Here is a 12253-nt window from a genome sequence, read left to right on the forward strand (position 1 = left end):
CGAGACAACTGGAGCAGTTTGCGCTTGAGGAGTGGGCCAAAATACCTGTGGAGAGGTGCAGAAGTCTGACAGTTACAGGAATCGTTTGATTGTAGTGATTGCCTCAAAAGGTTGTACAACAAAATATTAAGTTAAGGGTACAATCATTTCTATGCAGGTCCATTTCATGAGTTTTATTTTTTGAAAAATTCTGTGGAAGCACGTCTGACTTTCATTTGTTCATTTTCATAGATTTTTGATTTATTATTACTTTTGTCAGATTCAAATTATTTTTGTCACCATTGTGGGTTTTTTTGTCATTAAACGAGGGGCACCAACAATTTTGACCACGTGTGGGTGTGTATACTGAATGGGGTGTCTAATCTGGTTAAATGGGTAAAATTACAGAGGAACAATGAAATGCTGAGGTACAGTTCCTTATATTAAAAGGTTATTCCCACCGCTCCATCTATTCTAGGTAAGACTGCCGGATATAGACGAGTACACGTTTCCAGTCTCAGAGAGAATGAATGGAGAGGTGGATAGGCATGCTCCATACGTGGGACTCATTGGAGTTCAAGCAGTCGTCATTAATGAGTTATTACCACAGCTCCATCTATTCCAGGTAAGACTGTCAGAGACAGAGTCGTACACTTTTGCAGTCTCATAGAGAATAAATTGAGCAGTGGATGTGCCCGCCACATACGCAGGACTCGTTGGGGTTCAAGCGGTCGTCAAGTTATAGCCTATCCTTTTAATTCTAGTTCTATTAGTCTGAACTATATGCTTAACTTACTTGGAGGGTGAAACCACTTCAAAACAAAACCTTCTTTCTATATCTTCACAGGGCTTCACTGTGCACAGTCTAAGGTCCTCCACAACCACAGTCAGACCATCCTGTCAAAACAGAAGATACGGGATTTCTACCTGCACATTTTACACCATCTAGTACAGTAAATGCAATATAGAACATGACTACATAATGCGGCCATTAAATTTAACAGGCCTGTAGAATATTGCATTAAGCCGCAAGAGAAAAAGAAAATTTGCTATGAAGTTTTTCTAGCAGATTACCAAAGATCACCAAGAGGTGCCAGCAGCTGATTTTAGGGAAATCCATATATAGTCAACAACCCCTATAAGACACCTTTTATTCCAACAATGAGGTTATTGGGCTGTGCTGACGACAAGTGCAGCCCCTTCTCTTTACCAGTTTACGGTTGACTTGGCAAGACAGATTTGGGTAATTTGATTTTCCTGGGACTGTTCTCCTTTTACCCATTATCTTGATTGCTGTCATTCATAAGGACAGCTTTTCAGATAGTGATTATATAACTGGGTCAATCAAGCCAATAACTATTCCCAATGACTCATCCTCAGCTCAGAAACTACATTGGACTGCTCTCGGGAAAAAGCGAAGGCAATCATAAGTAAAAGATTTTTCAGGAGAAATGCCTATGTGCTGGTGGTCACTGTGGGCTGACCACATTCATGCTCCATCATAATTATTAAGGAAAATAATCACCACAAATGTGCAAAAATGGTTGGACATAAGAACAAGACGCTCAACGAAAAGTTAATGAAACCCATCGCAAAATTTTACACTTTGCCCATCAAACACTGTCACATTGTAGGATGACAAAGTAGAGGTGGTTCGCCAGGCATCGAATATTGATGACCTATGCTTAGTGTAGGTCATTAATATCAGATCGGGGGGGGGGGGGGGGGGGGGGCATCTGGCTCCCAGCACCTCCATCAATCAGCTGTATGAAATTTAGATAAAATCATTTATTGTGTAGCAGCCACTGCCAAGTTACTGCAGATCAGCTCCTATTCTCTTGAATGATTGAGCATCAGGTTACCTTCAGCTTCTTTTGGTAAACAAGTTGACTATTTTGTATGGAAAACCACCTCCTATGAAAAAAAACATAAAAGTGTTACTATGACTTGAAGATGTCTGAACCAAAAGAATTTACCAATATGCACCATAAATTACTGACAATCATAGTTTTAAGGATGAAAGAAGACACAAGTCTATCAAGAACTTTATCTGGATTACCATCAATGACACTGTATGAAAATCTCACTTTTCCCTTATATCAAGTTACATGGAGGGAAATTAGAATTACATACATACATCATACATGTATACAGTGGGGAAAATAAGTATTTGATACACTGACGATTTGGCAAGTTTTCCACCTAGAAAGAATGGAGAGGTCTGTCATTTTTGTCGTAGGTACACTTCAACTGTGAGAGACAGAATTTAAAAATAAAAACTACAAAATCACATTGTATGATTTTTACATAATTAAATTGCATTTTATTGCATGTAATAAGCATTTGATCACCTACCAACCAGCAAGAACTGACTCTCACAGACATGTTAGTTTTTCCTATAAGTAGCCTCCTTCTCTGCGCTCATTTCCTGCATTAATTACACCTGGTTGAACTCACTACCTGTATAAAAGACAACTGTACACGCACAATCAATCACACTCCAAACTCTCCACCATGGCCAAGACCAAACAGCTGTCTAAGGACACCAGAGACAAAATTGTAGACCTGCACAAAGCTGCCAAGGGCTTTAGAACAATAGGCAAGCAGTTTGGTGAGAAGGCAACAACTGTTGGCACAATTATTAGAAAATGGAAGAAACACAAGATGACTGTCAATCTTCCGCAGTCTGGAGCTCCATGCAAGATCTCGCCTCGTGGGGTAAGGATGATTCTGAGAAAGGTCAGGAAGCAGCTCAGCACTACATGGCAGGCCCTGGTAAATGACCTGAAGAGTGCTGGGACCACAGCCTCAAACATTACAGTTAGTAACACATTACGCCGTCATGGATTAAAATCCTGCAGGGCACGCAAGTCTCCTGCTCACACCATCACATGTTCAAGCCTGTTTAAAGTTCGCCAATGACCACCTGGATAATCCAGAGGAGGCATGGGAGAAGGTCATATGGTCAGATGAGACTAAAATAGATTTGTCATAAACGCCACTCGCCGTGTTTGGAGGAAGAAGGAGGATGAGTACAACCCCAAGAAGACTATTCCAACCATGAAGCATAGTGGGGAAACAATCATACTTTGGGGGGTGCTTTTCTGCAAAGGGGCCTGGACGACTGCGCCGTATTGAAGGAAGGCTAGGTGGGGTCATGTATTGCGGGATTTTGGCCAACATCCTCCTTCCCTCAGTAAGAGCATTGAAGATGGGTCTTGGCTGGGTCTTCCAGCATGACAACGACTCACTGAACGCAACCTGAAAGATCTGGAGAAGATCTGTACGATAAAAATTACAGACCTCTCCATTCTTTGTAGGTGGGAAAACCTGCAAAATCGGCAGTGTAAGAAACAATTATTTTCTCCACTGTGTGTATTTATATGTGTGTACATATCATTAATAAGAATGAAGTTTTCAATACATGGCATGCACATAAAAGGATAAACTGATTCTGGGCATTACAAATTTGCACTCACCTGTTCCACGTCTTGAATGCATTGCTCGCCCTTTTGAAGAGGTAGCCCTCCATTACAACCCCATTGGGGGCATCCACATTAAACTCTGCTTTGGAATCATCGTAGGAAAAATCCTGCCAAATGCAAATAAATGGTTACTTACATTAGCTTACATAGTATTTACCTCAATAAGAAGAGTGGATTTACTTGGGAATCTGCACCCAAAGTGGTAAAAAAAATTGAGCACGGATTCAGTGAAATCTAGAAATAATTGCAAGATGCTTCTGGATCTAGCAGAGGCTGTTCATATAAGATAAGTCAGGTCATCAATTGGTATCACACATGCATGTTTCACAGTAAGAGAATATGCCAATTGTCTCTTCAGGGAGGAAGAAGACTTGAACTGTAGTGCCAACTATAGGAAGTAGCAAGCATACTGGCGTGCCAGACCTGGCATGTCACTCTCCCCAAAGTGTAACCTTACCCCTTAGATCTCAGTCTTAAGGTACTGTGACACTTAGCGATGCACCAGCGATATGACGCGGTCAGGATCGCTGGTGCTTCGCTAAGTGGTCGCTAGTGAGCTGCCACACAGGCAGATCTCACCAGCGACATCACTAGGGTCGGTGCTTACCTGTCAGACGAGGCGATCCTGACGTCCTCCCGCCCGCGTCCACGCCTTGCTCGTCTCCACAGCAGGAAGCTGACGACGAGAAACGGTCCAGGACGTTCTCGCGCGATCAGCAATAACCAGCGGGAGAGTGGTCGGAGGCAAGTATCAGACACAGCGATATCGCTAGCAATATCGCTATAACGTCACAAAAACCAGTGACGCAGCAGCGATATTGCTAGCGATATCGCTATGTCTGATACTTGCCTCCGACCACTCTCCCGCTGGTTATCGCTGATCACACGAGAACGTCCTGGACCGTTTCTCGTCGTCAGCTTCCTGCTGGGGCTTCCTGCTGTGGAGACAGGCAACGTGTGGACGCTGGCGGGAGGACGTCAGGATCGCCTTGTCTAACAGGTAAGTAGCGATCCCCGACCCCTGCTATGTCGCTAGTGAGATCTGCCTGTGTGGCAGCTCACTAGCGACCACTTAGCGATGTACCAGCGATCCTGACCGCGTCATATCGCTGGTCGGGATCGCTAGTGCATCGCTAAGTGTGACAGTACCTTTAGCCTCTCTCTCATACTGGTGTGCCAGACCAGGCATGTCACTTTCCACAAGGAAAAAAATTAACCCTTAGATCCCAGTACCAGCATGAACAGTGATGCAGGGACCATCTGCCAGTCTGGACCTGAACTCAATGGCTTCATATAATATGCCTATGAAATTTTTACCACTTTTGGGTGGAGATCCACTCTTAAATCCTAAGCATTGAATAGATCGAGAATAGTTGTTTGATGCTTCTTCCAGCAGAAGTTGTTCATTTTAGTTTGGCCAGTTCATTGATTATTCTTATACAGTGAAATACTCATGTACGGATCGGCCATGAATCTCTTCATCATGAACCTCAGACCTATATGAAGCCGTTGAGGTCAGGAGACCTGTGGCCGTCCATACATTGCTGCCTGTACTTGTAATGTGAAACACTGATGTGTGAATCTGGCCTTAGTTTGGACCCCCCCAAAAAAAAGCAATGTATGTTTACCTAAATAATAATTTTCAGTGTTATTTTACTGGGCTCTCCTTTACATGAAAGCATGTTTAATTCAATGTATGTGCGCCCAGAGACAAAGGTTGATTCCCTCATGTGTACACTCATTTTGCTTGAATACACCATAAATTTAATTAGCAATTGTTCGCTCCAACATATTGTAATAGGTCATGATAAAAAAACAAGCATAGGATCTTTTTCTCAGTACCGTTTAAAGATCAGCCATTTTGTAAGCGGATTTCATCAGGATGCCCGCTATATATTCTAATGGCAACTCCAACTACCACTGATCTAGAAGTGACACATTCACTACTCTAAGATTCCTGCTAAAATAATAGGACAAAATCTCAGTGTTTCAGCAAAAAAATGGAAGCCCCAGAGGCACAACTATAGAGGATGCAGAGGTCGCACCTGGGCCTTGGAGACTGACAAGTCCTTAAGATTCCTCTGCCCAATAATCCGGTAATAACCCTATAATCAAATAATAATCTCTATAACCCTATAATCAAAGAGTTATGTTTATGGGCCCCCTGTTACAGTTTCAGCACAATTGGCAAGAAGTAGAGTAGTTGCCCATAGCAACCAATCTGGATATTGTAATTTTAACATGTATTTACCAATGTGTAAATTCTGTCCAAGTGGAATCAAGAACTCATTTTTGAAGCACAGGCTATAAGATGTAAGCAGTGAGGTGATTGGCTGCTGCGGCTTGCTCCTTTACCATACAGTTGTGGCCAAAAGTATTGACACCCCTGCAATTCTGTCAGATAATACTCAGTTTCTGCCTGAAAATGATTGCAAACACAAATTCTTTGGTATTCTCTTCATTTAATTTGTCTTAAATGAAAAAACACAAAAATAATTGTCCTAAAGCCAAATTGGATATAATTCCACACCAAACATAAAAAAGAGGGTGGACAAAAGTATTGGCACTGTTCAAAAAATCATGTGATGCTTCTCTAATTTGTGTAATTAACAGCACCTGTAACTTAGGCCTGTTTCACACTTCCGTTTTTGACCGTCAGTCAAAAGCCGCCAGTTTTTTAAAAAAACGGATCCGCCATTTTTTTTTTGCGGATCCGGTTTTTTCCCCATTGAGTTGCATTACTGGCGGATCTTGACAGATGGCCATCCGTTGGATCCGCTGTTTTGTGAATCCGCCAAATTTTTTACATCCGCCAACATGCCTGGACGGACCTTGCAATGTTTTTTTTGCTGGAGGATCCGCATTTTACAGTGGTGGACGGAAAAAATTCTCTCTCGGGCTGCGGTTCCTTTCAAATTCTGCATTCAACAGATCCGTCAAAAAAACGGTCCGTGGCATTCGTTTGCATCAGTTACAAACGGATCCGCTTTCCGCCATTTTGGCGGATTTTAACTGACAAAAAACGGATGTGTGAAAGAGGCTTAACCTGTGGCACCTAAGAGGTGTTGGCAATAACTAAATTACACTTGCAGCCAGTTGACATGGATTAAAGTTGACTCAACCTTTGTTCTGTGTCCTTGTGTGTACCACACTGAGCATGGAGAATAGAAAGACGACCAAAGAACTGTCTGAGGACTTGAGAAACCAAATTGTGAGGAAGCATAAGCAATCTCAAGGCTACAAGTCCATCTCCAAAGACCTGAATGCTCCTCGACTAACATCCAAACAAGTTCAAGCTGCCCTGCAGTCCGAGGGTACAACAGTGTCAGCCCGTACTATCCGTCGGCGTCTGAATGAAAAGGGACTGTATGGTAGGAGACCCAGGAAGACCCCACTTCTTACCCGAGACATAAAGCCAGGCTGGAGTTTGCCAAAACTTACCTGAAAAAGCCTAAAACGTTTTGGAAGAATGTTCTCTGGTCAGATGAGACAAAAGTAGAGCTTTTTGGGCAAAGGCATCAACATAGTTTACAGGAGAAAAAAGAGGCATTCAAAGAAAAAAACACGGTCCCTACAGTCAAACATGGCGGAGGTTCCCTGATGTTTTGGGGTTGCTTTGCTGCCTCTGGCACTGGACTGCTTGACCGTGTGCATGGCATTATGAAGTCAGAAGACTACCAACAAATTCTGCAGCATAATGTAGGGCTCAGTGTGAGAAAGCTGGGTCTCCCTCAGAGGTCATGGGTCTTCCAGCAAGACAATGACCCAAAACACACTTCAAAAAGCACTAGAAAATGGTTTGAGAGGAAGCACTGGAGACTTCTAAGGCCTCTTTCACACTTTAGTTTTTTGTGCCAGTTAAAATCCGCCAAAAAGGCGGACAAGCGGATCCGTTCCTAACTGATGGGAACGGATGCCACAGGATCCGTTTTTTGACGGATCCGCAGAATGAGGAAATTGAAAGGAAGCGCTGGCCGGGAAAAGAAAGAGAGACAGAAAGAGAAAGAGAGAGAGAGAGACGGAAGTGTGAAAGAGGCCTAAGGTGGCCAGCAATGAGTCCAGACCTGAATCCCATAGAACACCTGTGGAGAGATCTAAAAATGGCAGTTTGGAGAAGGCACCCTTCAAATATCAGGGACCTGGAGCAGTTTACCAAAGAAGAATAGTCTAAAATTCCAGCAGAGCATTGTAAGAAACTCATTGATGGTTACCGGAAGCGGTTGGTCGCAGTTATTTTGGCTAAAGGTTGTGCAACCAAGTATTAGGCTGAGGGTGCCAATACTTTTGTCCGGCCCATTTTTGGAGTTTTGTGTGAAATGATCAATGTTTTGCTTCATTCTCTTTTGTGTTTTTTCATTTAAGACAAATTAAATGAAGATAATAATACCAAAGAATTTGTGTTTGCAATCATTTTCAGGAAGAAACTGAATATTATCTGACAGAATTGCAGGGGTGTCAATACTTTTGGCCACAACTGTATGTCCAGACACGTTGCTCTACCTATGGCCGTTGTTTCGGTCAATGACTGATGCACTGATTAATAAAGGAATACATGTTCTTATAACAGGAGTATATTTATTATAGTGACGACTTTAAAAGAAAAAGGAGTTGTCATAGATGGCCACTATAAGGCTAGTTTCACATTAGTGTTTTTTTTAGCGCAGCGCTTCGTGCGCAATAGAAACGCATGCAAAAAACGCATCATGCGATTTCAAATGCAGGCGTGCGCATCTCCATGCGCACGTCTGCGTTCCCATAGACTGCAATGTGTTATTTTTACGCATTCTGTGCGCTAGCGTGCGCATGCGTTTTTTTTAATGCCTTTCGACGGACCCAAAAATGCAACAAGTTGCGCCGGGCGCGCCTAGGCACACACTACAAAAAAAACGCATACGTGCGCGTGCAAACGCTAGACCATGCACGCGCCACGTTAAACATAGGGGCGCATGCACGCGCACGATGTGCTGAGCTAAAAAACGCTAATGTGAAACCAGCCTAAGAGCTGTCAAATATCCAGCTTTCCTGAATGACAGAAAAGTTATCTTCAGAACAGAAATTTAGGAAAACTCCAATTGAGGTGGCACTAAACTGTCCAGATATTACCAACAAACACCAACTAAGTATTCCTAAAATGGCTACTGAAAAACGACAGCTGAAATCTGACAGGTTGCTAAGGGCAACTGCTCCATTTTTACCTGAAACTGCAGATTATGCCTCAGAAGAAGCCGCCATTTTTGGTACCACTCTGAATTTACCTCAGACCTCTCATTCTTTTACTTGGCGACATATCTGTCGGATCATTGGGATGATCGTTATGGAACCAAATGTGGAAAAGTAAAAGGTCTAACTATAGATGATCGAATAACATAAGGCTATGTGCACACGTTGCGGATTCTGCTGCGTTTCCGCAGCGGTTTTGGCCCTGCGGAAACGCAGCAGTTCCGCAGACATGGTACAGTACCATGTTATCCAATGGCATTTCAAAACCGCTGTGCTCACGCTGCGTTTTTTTCCGCGGTTTACAAACCGCAGCATGTCAATGGTTTGGGCGGTTTCCGCAGCGGTTTCACACCTTTAACATAGTAGAGGTGTGAAACCACAGGGCAAAACCGCAGACCAAACCGCAGGCTAATCAGCAGGAAAACCGCAGGTCACTTTACCTGCGGTTTTACCTGCGGATCCGCAGGTGAATCTGCAGCGTGTGCACATAGCCTAAGGAGACATTTACCAGCCTCCTTCAGCTTCCAACTTCTGCACATAGCGTATGAGCAGTGTAGCCAATTTTCCAGATAAAAGCAAATGCCATCCGATTTTCATGGACTGACAGAATGAAGAAGATTGAAAAAATCTCTCCCACCTTCATCTTCTCCTCATCTGAGGAAATCATAGATCATAGTGTTCTAATAGACTGATTAGCATAAATCAGACAGATTTTCTTGGATGAGAGAAAATATAAGTCGTGTGACCCTAACCTTAGGGCCCCGTCACACATAGCGACTCACCAGTGATCCCGACAACGATATGAACTTGTCAGGATCGCTGGTGTGTCGCTACATGATCGCTGGGGAGCTGTCAAACAGGCAGAACTCAGCAGCGATCAGAACAGCGACACGCGGGTAACAAGCGACGCACGTTGCTTAGTTACCCGCAGTGTCCGTTAAGATACCAGTGCGCTGGTGCAGGGAGCTGGTAACTAAGGTAAACATCGGGGTTTCTAAGTGGCTTAGAAACCCGATGTTTACCTTGGTTACCAGCTCCAGCTCGCTGATCTCCCGCCTGCCACACGCAGCGATGCGTGGCCAGTGGGAGACCAACAATCAAAAAAATGTCCTGGCCATTCCAGCACGATCAGCGATACCCGGCAGGCGGCCGGTCGCTGATAAGTGTCACAAAACATGGTGAGATCGCTGTTGCGTCTCAAACTTGTGACTCAGCAGCGATCTCGCTAGCGAGATCGCTGTGTGTGACGGGGGCTTAAGGCTGAATTGAGACTTCCATCAAACACGGTCCAGGTACAGACCATGATGTCCGGATCAGTGGTGGGTCCATCAACCCTATCTCTACAGCCTCATATTGTGAGGATGTTGGATTAAGGACAGGAGACCTGCGGCCAGTCCGGTCAACAGGATCGGACAGGGTTTCAAGGGCATCTGAATTCTGCCTTAGGCAGAGTTCAGACAAGTATATAACAATGTAGCCATGTCCTAAAACATGCTTATTTTTCATCCATATTGTGCTCCAAATTGCTAAAGTAAGGTTAGTGTGTGGTCTGTGTATCCACTTTATACGTCTGTATGACAACCTTTATTTAAAATTAATGTTTGCAATGGATTCGTGGAAAAAAAAATAAATGTATATTCTACTGTATGGTGTCCATTTTTTCTTTTTAAAGCACGCACTAAATATGATCATTTTTTTCCCCCCACACCAACTGTCTGTCCACGTGGAAACTTTTTTCCTAAATTGTGCCGTTGACTTACATTGGCTTGCCATGCACGCGGTCTGGATATAGACCGAAAATATGCTTGTCTGAACCGACCCTTATGCAAACTGTATACCTATACCATTTTATATGCCAGCAATAGACTATTAAAAAAAAAAAAAAAAAAAAAAGAATACAATGGCAATAAAAGGCATAGCGTAATGCAACAGTAAAATGTTCAAGAAAAGTAACGAAACAATTGCACAATATCTAGCTAAATTTGCCACATCGTATGCCAAACAAAATCCGATTTGGATTGAATGTAAATTACTTCTCTAATAGGATACATATAACTAGTCCTGTGGAGTCGGTAAGCCAAACCGCCGACTCCTCAATTTCTATGACACCAACTCCGACTCCACAGCCCTGCATATAACCGTTATCCCTAAACATTAATTTATGGACAGATAATTAAGAAAATCAATGTATCTCAGTAATAATTAAATCAGTTATGCTCCAGTAGAGCTTAGCATGGGGGACAAAAAAAAAAATAAAAACACAGAGGAAACGGCAAAGTGTGACACAAAACAAAGATAAGCAAAGATGGAGGATTCATTTTCACGAGCGATGTTCCGTGCAATTTTCTGCCTGATTCTGGGACCCATAACAATCATTGAGGTGAACAGGAATACACAAGACCAAAGACTCCAGCAGTAGTTCTGTAACGAGAGATTTTTTTTTATACTCTCCGTTCCGCTCTCCTCCTATTACCTAAACACGATCTTATAGGGGTTATCTAGTTTAGTGAGAATACTAGTGCAACACTGCACAATGATCGTTAACAAAAGGAATGCCTGATCACACTAATCGGGGCGTGTAAACAGCTTGACGATCACCGATGAATGAGTAAAACGCTCAATCGTTGGGTGAAATGAAATTTTGGTTTGCCAAAAAAAAATAAATCATTTTTGGCAGTGCATCGTCCTGTGGAAGGCTATATGTTCACATGTTGTGTTTTTGTTCATATCTGAAGTGGAGTTGGCCTGTGAAAACAGGCTATTAAATGACCAAACATGTTCCGGTTCGCTTTACGCTGTGTAAACGCATTCTTGATTGCCTGGTTTAGAAAACCTATCATTGAACTCCTCATAGATTGTAAGCTTGCGAGCAAGGCCCTCATCCCCGTTATTCTGTAATGTCTATATTTTCAGTACAAGACCCCTCTAAAATGTGAAGTGCTGCGGAATATGTTTGCGCCATAGAACTAAGAAACTATTATTATATTAACTCCCTAAGATTACGGTCACATCTGTGCGCATGCTTTCATCCATGAGGATCTGGTAGATTATGCTAACCAAACTCGCAGAAGTGTGCGTGATCATAGTATGATCAGATTTTCTAAGATGAGAAAATGTAAAAAAATAAATAAATAACTAAATCTCCATCTTGTCTATTCTATAAGTCCGTGAAAATCGGACTGCACTCAGATGTCAACCAAGAGCAGTCCAATGTTTTCCATGGAATCATTGAGTTAGAAGGGCAAGTGTGATCCGATACCTGGATCCAACTCTGGCATGCTGTGATTTATTTTCTCGGGCAGTCTCTGTCAGAGGAAAGAAAATTGGTTATGTGCAAGCTCCATAGAATAACAATGGTCCAAGTGCGATCCGATGTTTTGACGGGTAACACTCGGACCAAAAATACAGTCGTCTGCACGACCCTACAAAGGAGTCTTGAGTTCAATAGGACAACATGCCTTGTTCAGGACCCTTATATAGCATTTTACAGCGTGGCCACACACATGCGATAGCTGTCAGCAGGCAGCCATCTCAATCAACTCCCCCAAACACATGAGCGCTTGCTTAAG

At 43.0% G+C, this 12253-nt stretch overlaps 1 protein-coding gene across 1 annotated transcript in view; it reads right to left on the minus strand.

Moving 5' to 3' along the window:
* ACAP3 (ArfGAP with coiled-coil, ankyrin repeat and PH domains 3) overlaps positions 1-12253 on the minus strand; it is a 180630-nt gene that overhangs the window by 38805 nt on the left and 129572 nt on the right. Inside the window, exons 11-13 of the mRNA XM_073585429.1 lie at positions 3459-3571; positions 1842-1893; positions 776-876 (exon numbers count right to left, since the gene is read on the minus strand). Of these exons, the coding sequence (XP_073441530.1) occupies positions 776-876; positions 1842-1893; positions 3459-3571 (266 nt within the window). The remainder of the gene's footprint in view (positions 1-775; positions 877-1841; positions 1894-3458; positions 3572-12253) is intronic.

This window comes from Dendrobates tinctorius, unplaced genomic scaffold (assembly GCF_039654945.1).
Source record: "Dendrobates tinctorius isolate UK_male_01 unplaced genomic scaffold, ASM3965494v1 ptg000086l, whole genome shotgun sequence".
Lineage (NCBI taxonomy): Eukaryota > Metazoa > Chordata > Amphibia > Anura > Dendrobatidae > Dendrobates > Dendrobates tinctorius.